Consider the following 22,410-nt stretch of genomic DNA (forward strand, 5'->3'; position numbering starts at 1 on the left):
AAGGCCAAATCTACGCTGGAGTTGGCTTACCAAGAAGACTGTGAATAAATCAATCAATCAAATGTAATTATAAAGCCCTTTTTACATCAGCCAATGTCACAAAGTGCTATACAGAAACCCAGCCTAAAACCCCAAACAGCAAGCAATGCAGATGTACAGTCGTGGCCAAACATTTTGAGAATGACACAAATATTAATTTTCACAAAGTCTGCTGCCTCAGTGTCTTTAGATTTTCAGATGTTACTATGGAATACTGAAGTATAATTACAAGCATTTCATAAGTGGCAAAGGCTTTTATTGACAATTACAGGAAGTTGATGCAAAGAGTCAATATTTGCAGTGTTGACCCTTCTTTTTCAAGACCTCTGCAATCCGCCCTGGCATGCTGTCAATTAACTTCTGGGCCACATCCTGACTGATGGCAGCCCATTCTTGCATAATCAATGCTTGGAGTTTGTCAGAATTTGTGGGTTTTTGTTTGTCCACCCGCCTCTTGAGGATTGACCACAAGTTCTCAATGGGATTAAGGTCTGGGGAGTTTCCTGGCCATGGATCCAAAATATCGATCTTTTGTTCCTCGAGCCACTTAGTTATCACTTTTGCCTTATGGCAAGGTGCTCCATCATGCTGGAAAAGGCATTGTTCGTCACCAAACTGTTCCTGGATGGTTGGGAGAAGTTGCTCTCGGAGGATGTGTTGGTTCCATTCTTTATTCATGGCTGTGTTCTTAGGCAAAATTGTGAGTGAGCCCACTCCCTTGGCTGAGAAGCAACCCCACACAAGAATGGTCTCAGGATGCTTTACTGTTGGCATGACACAGGACTGATGGTAGCGCTCACCTTGTCTTCTCCGGACAAGCTTTTTTCCGGATGCCCCAAACAATCGGAAAGGGGATTCGTCAGAGAAAATGACTTTACCCCAGTCCTCAGCAGTCCAATCCCTGTACCTTTTGCAGAATATCAGTCTGTCCCTGATATTTTTCCTGGAGAGGAGTGGCTTCTTTGCTGCCCTTCTTGACACCAGGCCATCCTCCAAAAGTCTTCGCCTCACTGTGCGTGCAGATGCACTCACACCTGCCTGCTGCCATTCCTACGGAAGCTCTGTACTGGTGGTCCCCCGATCCCGCAGCTGAATCAACGTTAGGAGACGGTCTTGGCGCTTGCCGGACTTTCTTGGGCGCCCTGAAGCCTTCACAACAATTAAACCGCTCTCCTTGAAGTTCTTGATGATCCGATAAATGGTTGATTTAGGTGCAATCTTACTGGCAGCAATATCCTTGCCTGTGAAGCCCTTTTTGTGCAAAGCAATGATGACGGCACGTGTTTCCTTGCAGGTAATCATGGTTGACAGAGGAAGAACAATGATTCCAAGCACCCCTCCTTTTGAAGCTTCCAGTCTGTTATTCGAACTCAATCAGCATGACAGAGTGATCTCCAGCCTTGTCCTCGTCAACACTCACACCTGTGTTAACGAGAGAATCACTGACATCAGCTGGTCCTTTTGTGGCAGGGCTGAAATGCAGTGGAAATGTTTTTGGGTGCTTCAGGTCATTTGCATGGCAAAGAGGGACTGTGCAATTAATTGCAATTCATCTGATCACTCTTCATAACATTCTGGAGTATATGCAAATTGCCATCATACAAACTGAGGCAGCAGACTTTGTGAAAATTTATATTTGTGTCATTCTCAAAACTTTTGGCAACGACTGTAGAAGCACGGTGGCTAAGAAAAACTTCCTAGAAAGGCAGGAACCTAGGAAGAAACCTAGAGAGGAATGTTCCTGAGTGGCCGAGTTACAGTTTTGACTTAAATCTACTTGAGAATCTATTGCAAGACATTAAAGGTGTTGTCTAGCAATAAACAACGACCAATTTGACAGAGCATGAGTAATTTGAAAAGAGTAATGGGCAAATGTTTCACAATCCAGGTGTGGAAGCTCTTAGAGACTTACCCAGAAACACTCACAGCTGTAATCGCTGCCAAAGGTGCTTCTACAAGGTATTGGCTCAAGGATGTGAATATATATTTATTCCATTTTGAATTCAGGCTGTAACAACAAAATGTGGAATAAGTCAAGGGGTATGAATACTTTCTCAAGGCACTGTATGTATGAAAATACCCTCAAATCAAAAGTGGCATTCTGTGCTGTCGCCTCGTATGAACATTTTTAACTCAAATCCAAAATGCTGGAGTATAGAGCCAAATTAAAGGTTTTAGTTTTACTGTCCAAATAAATACGTAGTGGGGTATATATCCTAAAATATCCACTATGAAGCCTATTTCCTCTGCTACTCCTTTTGACTTTTTACTCAAATGTCCGAGGCTTTTCCCATGGAATGTCATTCCTGTGTACTGTATTGAATGGCAGAGTATTAAGTCGTTACTGTGTCATGTCTTGGGAGTTGTTCTCTGCATCTTCCTCCTCCTTCATCCTACACCAACCCAGCCCTATCCCCACTCATTGCCACAGAGACCTCCGAGACGGAGATCACCACCACAGAGATTATCAAGCGCCGCGACGTGGGGCCCTACGGCATCCGCTCGGAATACTGCATCCGCAAGATCATCTGCCCCCTCGGCACTCCCGAGACCCCGAAAGGTGAGGGAGAAGCAGCCGGCTAGAATAAAACTCCACATGGAATGTAAAAGAGAGGAGAGTGGTGATGTTTTTTTCTCATTAAGGTTGCTTCATTTTATGTCATTCTTGACTCGATCTCTCTCTCTTATTCTTCTCTCACTCCTTCCCCCTCTACTTTTGTTTTCTTGCACCACCCTTACCATCCCCCTTTCTCTTGCATCCATTCCACACACATACAGAGACCCACACACCACAGAGGAAAGGCCTGCGCTCCAGCAACCTGCGGCCCAAGAAGCCGGAGCCCAAAAAGGAAACTGGGCCGGTGGTGATTGAGTCCTGGGTGGCCGAGGAGGAGCTGGACCTCTGGGAGATCAGGGCCTTCTCCGAGAGGTCAGAGGGCATGGGGGCATTAGATCTAGGGGGCATAGTAACTGCCTACTCCATGCTATTCTCTTGAGTGAACTGTAAATTCAACGGTCATTATCTTCTGTTTTGAACTCACTTCGACTCTCTTAGACGAAAAAAATAAAAAATAAATGTTGCTTAATTTCCCTAAATTTGATTTACTATAGTTTTTGTATAGCTGGGGGGAAAGAGTTATGTTCCAGCTCTGTCTGTGGTTTGTGTATGATACATTTATTTTTGTCTTCACAGGGTTGAGAAGGAGAAAGCCCAGGCGGTGGAACAGGCCAAGGTGAGTAGCACCACTAGCCGTGTGGAAAATAGGGATGTTTTGTTGTGTTTTCCGGATTACTTCACGGTTTCTCTTGTTCTAGAAGCGTCTGGACCAGAAAACGGGCACTGGCTCTACCACTGTCACCACCACGGGGAGCCCAGCCACCCCCGCTTCCACCCCCAAGGTAGTGACCCTGTCGGGCCAGGCCACCCCCGGAACCAAAGTGGTACTGGCTACCAAGATGGGCACCCCCGTCACCTTCCAGCAGAACAAGAACTTCCAGCAGTCGTTTGCTTCCTGGGTCAAGCAGGGGCAGCCCAGTGGAGGTATGTCAAAGGTCAAAGGTCCTTTTCTTTGTTCACAAGCCAGTAGATTGGTAAAGAGAATTACTTAATTGAATCTCATTCAAATGTGTTCCGATTTTATTTATACTCGTGATATTTTTTACTTAGTAGGGAATCCTTGCAAATAGAAAGTAGTAGTGGTTGGTGTATGAATCGACCCCTAACAAACTAAATCTGTTTTAGTCAGCGTTGGCAGCTGTGCTTGTTTAGCAGCGGTTGTTGTTTGACTCTCGAGCGGAGCCTCATTTGCATATTTCCCTGTAGCCTCGCCGGGCACGGTGGCCACGACGGCCGGACAGACTTTCCAGATCACGGGCACGTCCATGGGGGGCAAGGTGCTCACCGCCAAGCTTCCGCTGCCCGCCAACAGCAAGATTGTCACTGTCAACGTGCCAACCACTCAAGGAGGTACAGTAACTCCCCTGTGCCCACACCAGAGACACAGCGAGAGAGAGGTTTCACTTGAAAAACAGATATTTTGACTTCAATGGGACAACCTGGTACAATAATGTTAAATTGAACAAGAGAGAGAGAGGTGCTGTTTTAAATGCTGTTCAAATGCATCGTTCATTCCTCCCTTTTTTTCCATGATGACAAGGATGGATGACTGAACGCAAAATGTTTCTCTACCAACCGCCGTCTTCTCCAACCACTAGCCTAACTTACCACTATTGACGGAAGCACTGTCTCAAACACCTGATGTGGCACAAGACTGTGGTAAGGTCTGTCCTCTTGACCAGGCTAGTGGTGCGGTGCCCACTCGATGCCAGCCCCATTGTGGTGCCCCGCCACGCGCCAACCCGTTAGTCAGTGGCTCAGTCTGGAGTGGCACATGCACATCATGTCTATTTGTGCCCTGTCGGCATGGTAATGGAATAGAACGTTGTTATTTTAGGTGGGACAGAATGGTAGACTGTGTAGTCTAAGAACATAGCCAAGACCGTCTTTTGAAGTAGCACGCTAGCTAATTTAGAAGTCAATATTGACTCATCGGATGAGGTGATGGTTCATATTTTTAGAACCACTGTCCCGTTTGATTTCACCTTTTAATAGTGGGTTGATGACGAGTGTACAACACTGTTTAAAGGCACCATCCTTCATTTGTTTATTCAGCCCAAATGGCAATTTATTGAAATTCCCATTGAATATCTGTAAGTATTAATGCTTCACGATGACTGACTTGGACTAGTACTTGGTTTGTTAGTGTGTGAGTGATTGTAGGTGAGGCAGTCTTCTAGTGGCTAAAAGGGGGAGATGCTTAACTTATGCTTGTAGACTTATCTGCGCCGAAACGTTGTCTTACTTCAATAAGGCTGCTTAGCTTTTTCGTCGTTATTACTGGCCAATACGAATCGCCGAGCTGACAAGGTAAACATCTGTCCTTCTGCCCCTGAACAAGGCAGTTTGTTCCCCGGTAGGCCGTCATTGTAAATAAGAATTTGTTCTTAACTGACTTGCCGAGTTATATAAAATACTTAAACTCATACAATGCAAAAACATGACCTTGTTCTGAACCCGTTTTTGCCTCCCGTATTTCACAAAATCTTTCCTGTTTCCAATTATCTATATAAAAGGGTGGTCAGGCTCATGCCTACACTCCTTGAATATATATATATACACACAGACACACATGCTCTCTCACACACAAGACACATCCATGTTTCAAGAGGATAGGCTAAATTACTCTGCAAACAAACAGCGCTCCTGTCTAGTGACACCCATGTTTCATCCTGTCGACCAGGAAGGGAGAGAGAGCTGGTAATAAAGAGCAGTAGTATATTTTTCCAGCGTGACTGTTTCAATGCCTGTTTGTTTTGGAGCGTGCTAAGGAAGCGGAGCAGGAAAACAAGTTTACCTTGAGGTCTGGTTCGTCAGACAGGTAACCCGCTATAGAGAGATGGAGGATGGAAGGATTTCTACCCCCCTCTTTCTTTCTGTGTCGCCTGCTCGCTAGCTCACCGACTCTCCAAACAGCTACTCTTATGAAGTGGGCATTTGATGTCGGTGCCAGAACAGAAACTCCCCAGTCTTCTACTGTAGCTGGTTTAACCTCTGCTATTTGAAGAGGGGAAACCATTGATGTATAGCTTTACCTGATCGGTTTTGTGGTCAGAGAAAAAAGGCAACAGAAAAAACAGAGAGAGGAGATTGTGAAGAGAGAGAGAAAAAGACAACAATTTCAGATCTTTTGAGGAAACGCATTTTCCTTTCGGTTGCCGTCCTGTGTCCACGTGAGTTTGAAAATATTGAAGCGCGGCCAAAGTAACGGATATGAAACACTCGCTTTGTCGGAGGAAAATAAAAACGTATGAATTCAAGGAAAATCCACACCTCATTTATGAGCGGGTCATACGTGATGGATTCAAACCAACATACCCCGTTTGAAGATAGTTTTGATGTTGTTTACTTGCTGGGTTAATATTTACTGTGGTCAAGATCAGAGAGGGTTGCAACATGAAAGGAACAAAGTCCACAAGTCATTTTGTGATAAGGTGCGTCTCGGTGAGAGGTGTAGGAGTCAGGCGCAGGAGAGCAGGGATACTGAGAAGCGTGTTTAATATAATAATTATATATATATATAGTCCACCAATACAAAATTGGCACAGATCCCTCTATAAAAGGTCTCACAGTTCATAGAGCAGATCAGTGAAAACAAAACCGAAACTCGTGCCAAACGCACGGAGGAACAAACTCAGTTCCGAAAATAAACTACACATGCGTAAATACGAGAACAAGAAATATCAACGATAAACGAGCGCAAAACCCCCACAAGCTTAATCCCGCACGAAATAAGGCAGGAAACAAGTGCCCTATATACACACAGAAATAAACGCAATTGAAACCAGGTGTGAAAATGAACACAGACAAAAAAAACAGAAAAGGAAAAAGGGATCGGTGGCGGCTAGTAAACCGGCGACGCCGAGCGCCGCCCAAATCGGGAGAGGGGTTATCTTCGGTAGAAGTCGTGACACATTTATTGAGTGACGTTTTGATACATCATGAACTGTGCAGAATGGATAGTTTGTTTCTATACCTGATCATGTGAAACCGCTATAGCCTTGAGGGGACGTTTCAGTTTTCTTCATTTCCAAAAGACAAAAGTGAAAAGCTAGAGTAGGGATGATCGTTTTTAACAGATGTTGGTGAATTTTGGAGTGGATTCATTTCTGTCTTTTAAATGTGAAGCATTTGATAACACACAAGTTTATTCTGAATATTGAATATTCTGAGTATTGATTATGTCCATAATGCTCATGTTATGGTGAAATAAATCAAATCACATTTTATTTGTCACATGCTTTGTAAGCAACAGGTGTAGACTAACAGTGAAATGCTTACTTACAGGTCCTTTTTTAACAAGTATTAGATAAATACCAATCCTGTATGTGTGGGTTCGCAGTAATAATATGTCCTCTCCTCTCCCCAGGTATGATTCAGAAGCAGGTGCTGGGCATCATCCCTTCAAGCCAAGCTGGCGGCGCCCAGACCTTTGCCTCGTTCCAGCCTCGCACCACAACCATAAACATCAGGCCGGGCATGCCAGGCTCACCACAGCAGGTAACACCCCATAGACCATCTTTCCCCATCTGTCAGTCAATCAATCACATCTATTTATAAAACCCTATTTACACCATCAGTTGTCACAAAGGGCTTTACGGTAACCCTGCCTAGATCTTCAAATTCCCCCTTACCAACATCCACTCTGCCCCCTTGTCACTCCCCCATCCCTCTAAAACAGGTCATTAGCAGTAACACGTGATTGACACGTTATTGAAAAAATTCCCCATGAACTATTAACAGCAACCCTTCACTGGAGTCAGTGTCGTCCCTATGGTATAAGGGTCCCAGTGTTTCTGATCTTGGCTGTGTTTCTAGGTGCTCACCGCTGGAGGCCAGATCCGTCCGGGGATGACCGTGATCCGCACCCCCATCCATCAGACAGGCGCCATGGGTAAAACCATCCTCCGAACCCCCCTCATGGTGCAGCAAGGTAGGCTGCTTGTATTTACCTACTCCATTTTAGCTTGATAGACCAGTTAGAATAGTCTCTTTCACTAACTTGTGTTCATGCAAGTTCTGACTCTGTCTGTCTGCCTTTCGGTCTGTTTATGTGTCTGGACTTGTGTGTGTGTCCACTTACGTGTGTGTGTTTTCCTCCTCCAGGTCAGGCGGGCCAGCAGGTGGTGACCCAGATCATCCGTGGGCAGGCCGTGTCCACGGCCATCTCAGGTGCCAGCCCCGTCACCACCATGGCCGGGCAGAGGATGGGCAGCACCCCCAAAACCCTGGGTCAGCCCAACGCGGCCCAGACGCCGCAGCAGCGGGTACAACAGGGCCAGGGCCAGGTCAAACTCACCCTGGCACAACTCACCCAGCTCACCCAGGTAACATCAGCTACCCCATAATAACCCTGATGTCAGGCAACAGTGGGACAATAGGTTTCTGCTCTGCCCACCTAGTGTATTGTAAATCTGCACTTTTCAAAACGAGTATGTTTTGATTTTAGTCCTATTCAACGGGAAATATCGGAATAACTCATTTTCATGTCCCTGTTAGTATATCTATATGTGCTAGTTTCAACATGGTCTGTTTGTTTTTTTAAAGAGTAGTGCTCCCTTGCCTGGTCATAGATCAGTTTGCCTAGCCAACTCCTATGGTCGTTGCTATATATTGCATGACAAACCGATCTGGGACCAGGCTGCCGTTGCACCTCTACATTACCTCCAAAAGCATCACCCCTCCCTCATCTCCCTGTCTCCCACCTCCCCCCCATCAGAAGCAGCAGAGCCAGGCAGTAGAGCGGCCAGGCGGCGGGGCCCAGGGCCTGACGGTGATGATCCAGGGCCAAGGCCAGGCCACGGGCCAGCTGCAGGTCATCCCCCAGGGGGTCACGGTCATCCCCGGGCCCGGTCAGCAGCTCATGCAGGCGTCCATGCCCAACGGCCATGTCCAACGCTTCCTCTTCACCCCCATGGCCCCTGCCGCTACCCCAACCTCCACAGGTAGTCTAAAGAGCGAATAATAGTGTGTACTGTTGACACGGATACGGACACACAGTCTCCATCATCCACTGCAGGGCTGTGTTCAGTAGACACAAAAGGGGGAAATGTTTTCTAGCAGACAGTGAGAGGTTACGGTAGTATGTCAAAAGTGTTTTATCCTGTTTTGTGCCAACTGAACAGGACCCAGTACCCACATTTTATGTAGCCTACCAGCAGCCACACATACACTCGCAGATCATTGTTTTACCATTCAAATATTCACCTGTATAAAATATTCATAGCCTGTGTGTCTTCTAAAGGTCTGCCCATCCCCTTTCTCTCCTCCCTTCAGCCCCCACCGCCCCGGGCCAGACCACCAAGGCCCCTGCCCAGCCCGCCCAGCAGGCTGCAGCTCCCGTCCAGGCCGGCGCCGCCCTGGCCACCAGCACCCCCCCATCTGCCACCCCCCAGGGCCAACTCCCCTCCCAGACCCAGGCCCACATGCCCATCCAATCCCCCACCCCCCTCCAGGTCAAGTCCCTCAAACACCCCCCCGGCACCCCCACGGGCCGGCCCCAGCAGACCCTTCAGCTTCAGGGATCACCCCACCAGCTCATCACTGTCCCGGGCCTCCAGCAACAGGTCCAGGTCCTGGCTCAGCTCCAGACCCAACAGGGGACCTCTGGAGGCTCTCTCCCCCAGCAGATCAAGCTCCAGCTTCCCATCCAGATCCAGCAACCCGGGGTCGGTGGAGCCCAGCCTGGAGGTTCGATCCAGAACGTGGTGGCCATCCAGACGGCCAGCGTGCAGGAGCAGCTCCAGAGGATCCAGCAGCTGAGGGAGCAGCAACAGCAGAAGAAGAGGCTGGCGGCCGAGGCCAAGCGGGAGCAGGCGCTGGCGACGGCCAGCCAGAGCGACATCATCCAGAAACAGGTGAGGGCGCGGTGGTCATTATCAGAAAAGTGTACTTGCGTGTGTTTGCTCGCATGTCTGTGTGTTTGGATGATGGGGAGGTGTGTGTGTTCAGGCAGCCAGCCAGACACAGGTGGTGTAACAGTATAGTAGGCCCGGTCTCTCTCTGACATCAGCACATAAACAGTCCTCTCAAACAGCCTGCTCCCACGACTGTGGTTTATTTTCCAAGCTCTTCACCGCCAGTGCGTGTGTGTGCGTGCGTGCGTGCGTGTGCGTGCGTGCGTGTGCGTGCGTGTGTGTGTGTGAGCACGTTTGTGGCTTGCGTGCACCCCTAGTCTAGTGCATACACACTATGGGTACCTCTGAAATGGCACCCTTTTCCCTATATAGTGCACTACTTTTGACCAGAGCCTTATGGGCCGTGTCAAAAGTAGTGCCCTATATAGGGGATAGGATGTCATTTGGAATGCATCCTATGCATAAGGGTCCTTTTATTGTGTGTTTATGCGTCTTGCGTTCTACAACGCATGTATTTTGCCTGCGTTGTAACAAACACCTGCTTCCTGTATATTTGATGTCTTTGACATTTCTCTGTTCTTTCACTGTGTGAGGCCTGAGTTGGAATGGCACCCTATTCCCTATATAGTGCACTACATTTGACCAGAGCCCTATGGAACCTGGTCCAAAGTAGTGCACTACATAGGGAATCGGGGCGCCGTTTGGGACGCAACCGCGTGAGGCCTGAGTTGACCTCTGACCCCTCGGTCTCCTCTGTGACAGGTGGTGATGAAGCAGAACGCAGTGATCGAGCACCTCAAGCAGAAGAAGCCCATATCCCCCGCCGAGAGAGAGGAGAACCAGAGGTGAGGGACTAGGAGCTAGCGCTGTTGCCATAACGATCAGACCTTGTGTTGACCCGCCGTGTGTGTGGAGGTGTCATCCTTTCCCTCCCTGTGGAGAAAGCCAGGGGTTATATTTAACGTGTCTGGGTCATGGGAAAGGTTACCACAGACAGACGATGTGTTGTGTCCTCCTCACTGGGTTTAAACCAGACCTACAGTCCTGGAGCAGGGCAAGCCAGGGCACTGTGGTTGTATCCCAAATGACACCCTGTTCCCTATGTAGTGCACCACTTTTGACCAGGGGCACCCTGTTCCCTATGTAGTGCACCACTTTTGACCAGGGCTCATTTGGGACGCAGGCCAATTTTTTGGGTCTTGTCTCCCTCCATCTCTCTCTTTTGTGGTCAGTCACGTCAGTGTACACAGTCTGGGAACCATGGTTGACCTTGACCTCCCCAGCGTGTGTGTGTGTGTGTGTGTGTGTGTGTGTGTGTGTGTGTGTGTGTGTGTGTGTGTGTGTGTGTGTGTGTGTGTGTGTGTGTGTGTGTGTGTGTGTGTGTGTGTGTGTGTGTGTGTGTGTGTGTGTGAGAAATAGTGCGAGAGAGCAGTGGCTTCCTATTGCTAGTCTCTCTTTCCATCGCTCTCCGGCCCCACCTCTAAATAAACACAGGGAACAAAAACACCCTTGACATCTGTCACATGTGACCTTGTGACATGGCTACCGATTGGCTTGCAATGTTTTGTCTCGTAGTGTGAGGCAACGGGTGATGGAAAGGTTCATGATGTATGGAAACATTATACTTTACATTTCCTTCAAGTCCATTTAGATTTGATCATTTGAATTACCCTCCCAAAAATATATATACACTTCAAATGTCTTTAAAATTCCTTCACTGGACTATGGATGAAAATGAGCTTCATAGCTAACTCTCCTGTTACATTGATGGGAACACTGAAATGAAGAGGATCCATTGTCACCTAAATACAAAATGTTTTAAAATCCCATCCACCGCTCCCCTCGGGATGATTGTGTTCCTGGTGGTATTCATCTTTATAAATGGCTATAAGCATGTACGAGCCTTTATAATGTCTTATAAGGCCTCTAACATGTTGTCTCTCTCCCCTTCCACCCAGGATGATTGTGTGCAACCAGGTGATGAAGTTCATCCTGGACAAGATCGACAAGGACGAGAAGCAGGCGGTCAAGAAGAGGAGGAAGGAGGAAGCAGGCGAGCAGAAGAGGACCAAGGCCAACGCCACCAAGCTGTCGTCGCTGCTCTGCCGGCACAAGGAGACGCTCAAGGCCGAGATCCTCAAGAAGAGAGCCCTGCTGGACAAGGAGCTGCAGCTGGAGACGCAGGTCAGACACACACACACACGGCATTCTCCCATGAACATACGATGTACACATGGTAGCAGAGCTGCACACAGATGTCCAACACACACACACACACACTTTTGATCTCACTCTCTACCCTTATCTCCTTCCGCAGGATGAGCTGAGGAGGGACCTCGCCAAGCTGCGACGGGACAAGGAAAGGGCCCAGGCCGCCGCCGCACACACACATCACGCCCTCACACACACCTCCCAACTCAACCCGGCGGCCTTCGCCCACAAGCGGAAGCGGGAGGAGGAGAGGGACGCGGCGTCGGCGGCGAACGCCAAGAAGAAGAAGATGATCACCACCACTACCTCAGACAGCAAGAAGGAGACCAAGCTCTACTGTGTCTGCAGAACGCCCTACGACGAGTCCAAGTAAGAGACCGGCTGTGCTCTGCATGGCACCCGATTCCCTATGCAGGGCCCTGGTCAAAAGCAGTACACTATACACGAATTAGGGTGTCCATTGGGCTCCAGTCAAAAGTAGTGCGCTAGGGAATATGGCGCCATTTGGGCCGTACCCAACGTTTTATGTACCACAAACGTGACCCTCGTCTAAAGCCGTTCTGAGGAGCGCCAATATAGTTCAAGCACGTTAAATGTATAGTAAGCTACCGCCAATGCCTCTGAAGAGACAGTCAAAATGTATACCATTAACCATTTACGAGGAAGCTCAAACATTAACAGAAGTGAAAATCAATTTCACCTGAAATTATTGCGGCGTGTTTGGACTTTAACTGATGACTCTCCGTTATTCAACTTCCTGAAATGCCCTCAACCAGGAAGTTGAAACACTATGTCAACACACCGATGGCATTCGATACATTCCTAACAAACGTACCTGGAAACCATGACCTCATTTGACCCCATAGTGATTTGGCATTCGTTCACGTCCTGTGTTCTCCCAGGTTCTACATTGGCTGTGACCTGTGCACCAGCTGGTACCACGGCGAGTGTGTGGGCGTCACCGAGAAGGAGGCCAAGAAGATGGACGACTACATCTGCAGCGAGTGCAAGCGGGCCCAGGAGGGAAAGACCGAGGAGCTCTACTGCATCTGCCGAACGCCCTACGACGAAGCACAGTAAGTGCACAGGAGTGTGTGTGGTGTATGGGGTTCTCAGTGGCAAAAACGTACAATATTACCTATTCGATGGTGATATCTGTTGACCTTTTGATGTTTAGTTTCAGTTATACTTTGTATTGTTTCATATTTCCTTTGACGTCTAAGGTTGAAGGTTGTTCTGTGTAACAGAGCTTGAATTCCTTATGTAAAGACATTGGCCCGATCTGAAATCTGTCTTGCCTACTACTTACTAAAACGACATACCGTGTACTATTCGTACTACATGCTATTTAGACGTTCTGTTTACTAAAAACAATCTTCCAAGCAACACGTATCAGCATACTAGGCTCATTCATACTGAGAATGCGTCAGCTAATGCACAATTGCGTTGATTCCCGCCATTTGTTAATTTTGGTAGAGTACATCCCCTATTACCCTGTACACATGGGACTCCCAAGACTATTCTCTCCCTCAATAGTGTGCAGCGAATTCTACTCGATGAAAGCCAGAAATTAGTATGTCTATATCACCCTGGCTTTTCTGAAATGTTCCTTACTATAAAATGTATTAATTTCACGTACCCAAAATGCCTACTATTTAGAATGCAACTATGAGTATTCAGACACGCCAGAGTCTATTTCTTCAATCGGACTTGGAACAGAAACCAGGGTCGTGTTCATCAAGCACAATGACCGTGACCCAACCCTGCCACCCTCCTCCTCGCCCCCCGCTCAGGTTCTACATCGGCTGCGACCGCTGCCAGAACTGGTACCACGGCCGTTGCGTGGGCATCCTGCAGAGCGAGGCCAACCACATCGACCAGTACGTGTGTCCGCAGTGCCAGTCCACAGAGGACGCCATGACCGTGCTCACGCCGCTCACCGACAAGGATAACGAGGGGTTAAGGAGAATCCTGCGCTCCTTACAGGTATGTCACCCCTTCCTTTGCTCCTCCCTTCGCCCTCGTTCCCCCTCTACCTAGCGTCGGGACGGTACGAAACAAAGCCCTCCTCTGTTCTCTTATCTGATCTGTACGCTGGTCCCCTGGGCGGCACTTGGACAACTGCCCTGGCTGGCTACAGGGGTTTTTCCACCCTCCTCTTCCTTCTCTCCTCCTTTTTCCCCTCTCTTCTTCCCCTCCTCTCTGTCCGCATGGCATGGTTGTAGCCGGAGCACATCTGTGTTGAACCAGCTGCTTCCAATGCCATTTTCAACCTCTTGTTTGTTTTCCTTCTCTTCTCTCAAATGTCTCCTCTCTCTTTCTCCCTACCTCTCTCAGGCTCACAAAATGGCGTGGCCGTTCCTGGAGCCGGTGGACCCGAACGACGCCCCAGACTACTACGGAGTCATTAAGGAACCAATGGGTGAGTGGGGGGGATAGTTCTGCCTATTTGCATTGATTCAACATTGTAAAAAAAGAGGTGCTGTTGTCATAAATGGAATAGTCATCACAAGGGACTCCTAAGTTGTTACACACACAAACACACCCCATCGCCCTGCTCGAGAGGAAAGGCCTCCAACTCAGATCAAACTGCCCATGTAAAAGGCGGAGTTGCGTCAACAGGGCCTTTTTGAACTTCCACACAAACAAACCGTTAATGAGCTGCCGGAAAAACCCCAGAGACTTCTACACTTGGACACTACAGTAGCCCCCTTCTACACTACAGTGCATTTGACCTGGGCCTGGAAACTCTAGTCCACCGCCCGCAAAAAAGAAACCTTTTCACCCTGCAGAAGAAAAAGCCAAGTCTGGCCACGGCTGTCCGGTCGGCATAAGTTTGGGGTTTGTAGATGAAGTCTGATGACTGAGAAGAAGGCCCTCTTTGATATGGGCATGGGGTCGGCCTGCTGACAGGGTGGGGGGTGAGGGAAGGTTAAGAATCGGATATGTTTGTTTAAAATGGAGCCCCGGGGTGCGACACGGGAGAAAACCACTGCTGCCCTGTGGGGAATTATGAAGGACCAAGCTTGTTGCTAGCTTACCTAGCTAACTATCGTGATAATTGAGTGTCAACTTTCAGCTTCTTTCAAAGGCAAATTTCATAACAGTGACATCATGTTGCCAGAATCGACGGGTCGGCCGCTCGGTCACATCCCGTGTAATTCACTTTGAAAGGGCCCGAGCCGGAGATCGAGGATCGAAACTAGCGTTGAGCTAGTATTTCTGACGCTCAAGTTGACGTACAAGTGATGTATTGCGCTTTTAGACGCATACTTGATTATCTTTCAAACATTTACACCACATAAACTGCAATTCCTTTTGAAGCGACTCTGCGAGGATGTCGGGGAAGAGTCAACTTGATGATTCCGGAGGTGATTCGTGTTCTGTTCTTGTCTTCCTCCCTTCTTTCTAGACCTTTCTACGATGGAGGAGCGGTTGCAGAAGCGCCACTACATCAGGCTGACGGAGTTCGTGGCGGACATGACCAAAGTCTTCGACAACTGCCGATACTACAACCCCAGCGACTCGCCGTTCTACCAGAGCGCCGAGGTCCTCGAGAACTTCTTCGTCCAGAAGCTCAAAGGGTTCAAAGCCAGCAGGTAAGACCTCTGACCTCTCCCTTGGCCTCGTCAGTCAACTCTGACATTTTAAACTCTGAGCTCATCCCACCCTTTTTCGCCCTTCTTTCCCCCCGTCTTCGTCGTATCCGCCTGCGCTCCTCCTCCGTCCTCGCCTCTTCTTTGTGCTGTTCTCTTATCCCTCCCTCTTATCCCTCCCTCTCTCGCCCACCCCTTCTTTTAGACATAACCCCAACTTTAGGATGATTCTGGGAAGTTTGGTGTTTTGAGTTTTTATTTTGCGTTTTGTGGTGCTTTAGTCTCTGTCACATCCGCCTTTGGGGTCCAACCTGAAGGGCCTTAGCTGCCACCGAACCACCAGACGCCAGCCCTTCCACACAGATCTGTCTGTGGTCTGTTGTGTGGAGCCTGTTTGTGTATGCGTGTGGCGCCAGCTTTCTATTGGCATTCACTTTAGAGCTGTGTAGTAGCAATGTCCGATCCATGCTCAATGTCCTTAGCATCCCATCTCCTGTCTTTAGCACGTCGTTTTGCATCTATACCTCCTCCCCTGCGTTGTGTGTTTGTGTGCTTATGGTCATGTGCTTCCACCTGCATGTGTTTATGTCATCCATTCTCTCTCCCTCTCTTACAGATTGTGATGTCATAAGTCTGGCCTTGTAGTTGGAATCTGAGCTGGGTGCCGGGGTCACTCTAAAAAAAAACATTAGGCTATCCTGGACCTTGCTGTTTTTAATTCTTTAAAACAACGTCAAACTATTTGTAAGAAAGTATATTTACAGTATTTTTAGAAGGAAAGACACTTTAAAAACATTTCTCCATTTGACAATGGCAGCCATGTTGGTCGCAAACAGCAATTTAGGGAAACATCTGTTAGGGTTTTTTTTACATTCATTTCACAGACAACAGATGTTCGATGGAAGTTGAGTTCATTTCTGTTTATGTCTCAATCTGGTGACTTGTGAGGCACAATATCAAGTATCGAAAAGGTTAGTTGACAACCTCATCGTTGTGATTAGATTTTGCTCAAATGTCGAAACCTATTTCTCACACATGTAATGTTGCATTCAAGTCAGTTCCACGTGTGCAGATGACCTATCATTTCATTTAACGGAGTACGTTTATTGTATTGATGAAGTGCAAAGATTGTACCTCCTCTTAGCTGGCCATTTTAAAAAGATTAACAACATTTACCGGTTAGTCTTTTATCTGATTTATTAATGTATAATGTTATTGTTTTATGTGCATATTTTATCCTTTTGTGAAGGAGAATTATATGTTCAAAAGAAAAATGCTAAGATATATAGGTCATAGTATTTTGTGTAGCTTTGCAGTTAATTTCTGGTGAACTCGACTGTCCCACGTTTTACATGGTATGTTCTCACTGTATTTACCAGCCTTCTAGAACATTAAACTAATGTTACACCAACATGGCTGCGCTCTCTGCTCAAACGTCTGACCCCACTGGCATCCAATAAGAGTTTTTGTATTCCCTCATGCATATTTTGTGATTTGTCAAGCTTTTAATTAAAAAAAAAAAAAAAACACGTCAAGCGATCACATCAACTGTTTTCCCTTCTCTCTGCGTTCTGTAGGTCTCATAACAACAAACTGCAGTCTACAGCCTCTTAGAATACACAGTCGGCACTCCTTCTAAAGCTTACTGTCAAAATGGCTGCCAATGTGGTTCCCCCTGAACACTCATACTCTAATGGGGAAGCCAGGCTACTTCTTACCTGTCCCCACACACACCACACCTGTCGGACTTGGGAGTGGGAGTCACACCCCCTGTTTAAAACCAGCACACACTCCTCGAAGATCGTAGCCGACGCGTGCTTCAGGCCGTACGGCGTTGGTACCAAACCGGATGAGCCCTCGCCGCTCCTCAACCACCTCTATGGCCGTGGAAAGAGAAGAGACTGGCAGTGGAAGGCGCCATTATCCAAACCCTTAGTGTTCATGATGGGTGATACCACATCCACAATAAACAGGGGGAGGGAGGCTCAGACTTTCAGTTCACAGCCTGGTTCCTTCCCTTCAAACCACTTCCGATCTGGTGGATGAAATGGAGGGATGGCAGGAGAAAACGCCCCTGAACTCAAGCTAATGGGCTGTTCAAGGGTAGTACGAAACAAGGCAGCAGTAGACTCTTCAAGTTGTTAATTCCTTAACTAATCTCACATCTCTTTTGTATCAGCTATTCTTCCTTCCCTGGGGTCAACTCCCATTTCAGACTGTATGTCTCAAATGTCACCCTATTCCCTATATAGTGCACTACTTTTGACCAGAGCCATATGGGTCCTGGTTCAAAAGTAGTGCTCTATAAAGGGAATAGGGTGCCATTTGGGATGACAACCACTGACATTTTCCAGCTGTCTATGCTTCCTCATCTCATGATCCCTCATTCGAAATGGGTCTAAATAGCACACACACACCTGTCTGGCTGCTTGTGTTTGGAACGAGCTGATCCTACATCATCGTGAACCCACTTGGTGCCACCTTGAAGATGTATGTGCCCTGACCTCCAAACAGGCCATAGAGAGTCCCAAGTTACCATTTCTATGTAATGTCTCAATGTGGAAATGCTATCCTGTTTGTAAAACCTTGTTTTTTTTTCAGATGTTGAACCTCTGTTTTCCTTTTTCTTTATGTTACCACCTAAGACGGGAATATTGGTGTATATGAAACAACAGCCGACATTGAGAAAACAAGCTCTATTTCTCGCCATGTAGAGGCTTCTCGAACATTTTTAATTGAAGACATTCATCCGATGAAAACAAGAAAAGCTCTCCAAGTCCTTCCACAGGAGAATAACTGAGGATGGACTTGGAGAATGTGAAAACCGTTAAAGGGCATATTTAACTTAAGTGTACTGACCATCCACACCGCAACCCCCCCCCCCCCCCCCCCCTCTCTCTCCCCCAATGTTTTGTCAAGAAGGTTGGATCACATGCATCTCTCAACTCATAGGCCCCCTATAAAGGATTAAGTCAAATGCTTTTGAGTTCTCCACTGCATCAAGTAAACATGTTGTGATCTAGAACAGTAAATCAGGAAGTCAACCTTCGTTGAAGAATCTTCATACTAAATTGGGGTTTGTATGAAGATTTCTTTAGGAACTCTTGGCCATTTTGATCATATTTGGAACTCTTCTGTAATCTGTAATAACTGTGTCGAGGCAGTACTGTTTGTTGGGGGGGGGGGGATTTTTGGAGTTGTCATTGGTGCTTTTAGTTAATCTCTTAAAGATCGATTTAAGAGCGTGGGGGGTTTAGGTTTGAAGAGGGTTTGGGGTAAATTTCATTTCACTTTTGGAAGTGAACTGAAATTCCCATTTTCATTGGAATTTTAGTTTACTTCCTAAATTGAAATGGAAATAACCGAAACCCTGGTTTGAAGTGCCAACAACTTTTTCGGAGGTGGACTGAGTTGAGAGATGAGGTGACCGAAGTCTGTCTGTCAGTCCTATTCACTGACCTGTTTGCATTTCAAACCATGCACTCCAGTTTATATTCTTACATGCATCGTCCACCATTTTGTATTTCATGTTGTATAATATGGCTGTCAATAAACAAAGAGATTTTAGAGATTTTTATAGCATTAGTACTTTTGTTTTTGACCATCTTAACCAGCAACTAAGCCTACCTGTAGATTCAATAGATATTCTCTGTCTTTTGTCATAGTGGACTCTACATTTAGGTCAAATTGCCCTTTATATTAAAAGTGCTGCATATTGTGTGCATATTGATTTAAAACCGGGTGGGGAATGTTGACTCTTTGAAGAGTTTTCTTTTTTTTTTAAGAACCAACCAGTTCTACACATCTCTTAATAACTTCATCACAATATCTGTTGTTATTTATTCATATCGCTGAAAATATTTCATTTTTTTTAGTAAATGTAAGGGGAAACATAACTGGGGAAAAATACTATATGTTTTTAACAGATTGTGGCAACTCTTATGAGATCCTTTTTTGTACTTGATAGGACATTTCATCCTAGATAATAAAGTCATGTTTTTGACATCAATTGTCCAATGTGCTGTCATCTTTGTTTTTACGTGCTTATGTTGTTATTAATTTGTGTTTAAGGGCCAGGAGTTTTGTCCGGAATGTGTAATATAATGAATATTAAGTAGTTTGTACCTTTTTCATTCCTTTCCACAGGGGAGTTGGATTAAGTTGCCTCAGACACTGATCTAGAGGCAGCTTCCCTGCATGTAATGTTTCAGGTAATTTGGTATTTAGTAGGATCCCCATTAGCCGCTGTGAAAACAGCAGCTACTCTTCCTGGGTTCCACAAAAGATAAGACATTCGGGGAGGATTAGCTGATCCTAGATGTGTGCCTAGAGGCAACTTCTACCCAGACGAGAGCAGGGGATGATGCCTCTGAAGGCAGCACTTATGCCCCCCACACACACACATTGTATTTCCACTATACAAAGTCACCTCTGTCATTAAAGAAAAACTCCACCCCAAAACATTTTTTGGGGGGGGGTATTTGTTTCATTCGTTCATTGTTGATATAGTCCTGTATGATGCATTTTTCATCATATGTTGCAAAATGCATCATATGGGCCAGATTTCTGTATTTTCAAAGTTACATAGCTTGAAAACTTGACTGCTGCCATGCAAAACATTTTGGGACTATATCAACAATGGATTAATGAAAGAAATACCAAAAGATAGTTTGGGTGTAGTTTTCCTTTAACCTTCCCCTCTCAACAAAGACACACACACCCCTCCCACTCTCCCTTCTTCACACTCCCCCTCCACTCCAAACCCCTAACTGAATCCAGAGCTTTGCATGGACACCAAATGGACTACAGATGACCACAAGTCCCATCAATTCCTCTCTCTGTGGCTTGGGGGCTGGAACTCTCTCGCTCTCTCTGTCACACAGGAAGGAACTAGGATAAATTCCCACCTCGTCCTCCACCCCAACCCCTTATCCCTATTCCTCTCCATAAGGAATGTTGTCCCGCTGTGATGGTAGCCGAGATGCGAGCGAGCTCCCGTTTCCTGCCCGCCTGCATCTGTTCCCTACAGCTATGTTCCCAGATGGACTTCAAACCATGGGAACGGCTCGGTTCAAAAATCATTCCCTAGGCCAGACGGCCCCCTATTACACCCCAATTATGACCCTGTTTTTGGGCACTTAATCACCAGGGGTTATCATCAGGATTGAAACAGTATTTTTTTTACTATACACTCCAGTTCAAATCTGTGTGCACCATAACAGGGATCCTATAATTCACTAGACAGGCTGATGTCATAGACCCTCATAATTCCAGAATGTGTTCATTATGGCAGCCATCTTGGTCAGGAATGAATCCAAAAGTGATTATATATGTAATTCTGTGGTGCCATTCAAGAATGTGTGTTTGCAAGGCTTCGGCTGAGTGTTAGCCCCACCGATACCACATGAATAGACCCACAGACCACACCGACACCCAATGAGTAAATAACAAATACATCTTTATTAGTTCCATGTAGTATGAGATGAGATATGTGCACACAGTGCAAACCTTTGGCTTTTCTCTCATTTTAAGTATGAGGATAGTCAAAGATGACAGGCCAGACCAAGGGTCTGTGGCCTGGATGTCTATCTTATCATCCATTCAAAGTTTTCCCTCAGGAATGGAGAGAGCCCGGGGTCTGTCTCTTTCTCCCAGGGTCTCTCACTTTCTCCCCAGGGTCTCTCACTGTCTCTCCCAGGGTCTCTCTATGTATGTACATACAGTGCCTTCAGGAAATATTCACATCCCTTGACTTTTTCCACATTTTTTTGTGTTACAGCCTGAATTTAAAATGGATTATATTGAGATTTTGTGTCACCGATTTACACACAGTACTCCAGAATATAAAAGTGGAATTTTGTTTGTAGAACACTTTTTTAATTATCAAAAAATGAAAAGCTGAAATGTCTTGAGTCAATGAGTATTCAACCCCTTAGTTATGGCAAGCCTAAATAAGTTCAGGAGTAAAAATGTGCTTAACAAATCACATAATAAGTTGCATGGACTCATTCAGTGTTCAATAATAGTGGTTAACATGATTTTTGAATGACTACCTCATCTCTGTACCTCACACATAAAATTATCTGTAAGGTCCCCCAGTCGAGTAGTTAATTTCAAGCACAGATTCAACCACAAAGACCAGGGAGGTTTTTCAGTGTCTCTCAAAGAAGGCCACCGATTGGTAGATGGATAAAATAATAATATCCCTTTGAGCATGGGGAAGTTATTCATTAGGTTTTGGATGGTGTATCAATACACCCAGTCACTACAGAGATTCAGGCGTCCTTCCTAACTCAGTTGCAAGAGAGGAAGAACACTTCAAGGATTTCACCATGAGGCCATTGCTGATTTAAACTTTTTGTCCTGAATACAAAGCGTTATGTTTGGGGTAAATCCAACACATCACTGAGTACCAGTCTTCATATTTTCAAGCATGGTGGTGGTTGCATCATGTTATGGGTATGTTTGTCATTGGCAAGGACTCAGGAGTTTTTTTAATGATAAAAATAAATGGAGTACAGCTAAGCACAGGCAAAATCCTAGAGGAAAAACTGGTTCAGTCTGCTTTCCAACAGACACTGGGAAACAAATTCACCTTTCAGCAGGACAATAACCTAACACACAAGGCCAAATCTACACTGGAGTTGCTTACCAAGACGACATTGAATGTTCCTAAGTGACCTAGTTACAGTTTTGACTTAAATTGGCTTGAAAATTATGGCAAGACTTGAAAATGGCTTTCTAGCAATGACCAACAACCAACTTGACAGAATTGAAGAATTTTACAAAGAATAATGGCCAAATATTGTACAATCTAGGTGTGCAAAGCTCTTAGAGACTTACCTACAAAGACTCTGTAATATCTTCCAAAGGTGTTTATAGCATGTATTGTCTATGGGGAGGTGAATACTTACCTAATCAAGATATTAGTATTTTATTTTTGATACATTTGTAATAAATGTTCAAATTTTTCTTCCACCTTCACATTAGAGTATCTTGTGTATTTAGTTGACCAAAAATTACAATTTAATCCATTTTAATCCCACTTTGTAACACAACAAAGTGTGGAAAAAGTCAAGGGGTGTGAATA

General features: G+C 46.1%; 1 protein-coding gene across 4 annotated transcripts in view; it reads left to right on the plus strand.

Moving 5' to 3' along the window:
- LOC139568726 (nucleosome-remodeling factor subunit BPTF-like) overlaps positions 1-19,329 on the plus strand; it is a 54,037-nt gene extending 34,708 nt beyond the window's left edge. Inside the window, exons 15-32 of one of the 4 annotated variants that reach the window (XM_071390760.1) lie at positions 2,447-2,599; positions 2,818-2,968; positions 3,233-3,272; positions 3,355-3,580; positions 3,863-4,006; positions 7,026-7,156; positions 7,475-7,589; positions 7,763-7,983; positions 8,376-8,601; positions 8,933-9,513; positions 10,276-10,358; positions 11,472-11,697; positions 11,831-12,093; positions 12,627-12,800; positions 13,518-13,710; positions 14,062-14,146; positions 15,137-15,323; positions 16,898-19,329. In XM_071390760.1, coding sequence (XP_071246861.1) covers positions 2,447-2,599; positions 2,818-2,968; positions 3,233-3,272; positions 3,355-3,580; positions 3,863-4,006; positions 7,026-7,156; positions 7,475-7,589; positions 7,763-7,983; positions 8,376-8,601; positions 8,933-9,513; positions 10,276-10,358; positions 11,472-11,697; positions 11,831-12,093; positions 12,627-12,800; positions 13,518-13,710; positions 14,062-14,146; positions 15,137-15,323; positions 16,898-16,934 — 3,236 coding nt within the window. In that variant the 3' untranslated portion in view covers positions 16,935-19,329. Of the gene's footprint in view, positions 1-2,446; positions 2,600-2,817; positions 2,969-3,232; positions 3,273-3,354; positions 3,581-3,862; positions 4,007-7,025; positions 7,157-7,474; positions 7,590-7,762; positions 7,984-8,375; positions 8,602-8,932; positions 9,514-10,275; positions 10,359-11,471; positions 11,698-11,830; positions 12,094-12,626; positions 12,801-13,517; positions 13,711-14,061; positions 14,147-15,136; positions 15,324-15,936; positions 16,729-16,897 lie in introns of those variants that run through there. The other 3 variants (XM_071390761.1, XM_071390762.1, XM_071390763.1) reach the window with 3 other exon arrangements.
- Positions 19,330-22,410: the final 3,081 nt, after the last annotated feature.

The sequence above is a fragment of the Salvelinus alpinus genome, chromosome 2 (assembly GCF_045679555.1).
Source record: "Salvelinus alpinus chromosome 2, SLU_Salpinus.1, whole genome shotgun sequence".
In the NCBI taxonomy this organism is placed as follows: domain Eukaryota; kingdom Metazoa; phylum Chordata; class Actinopteri; order Salmoniformes; family Salmonidae; genus Salvelinus; species Salvelinus alpinus.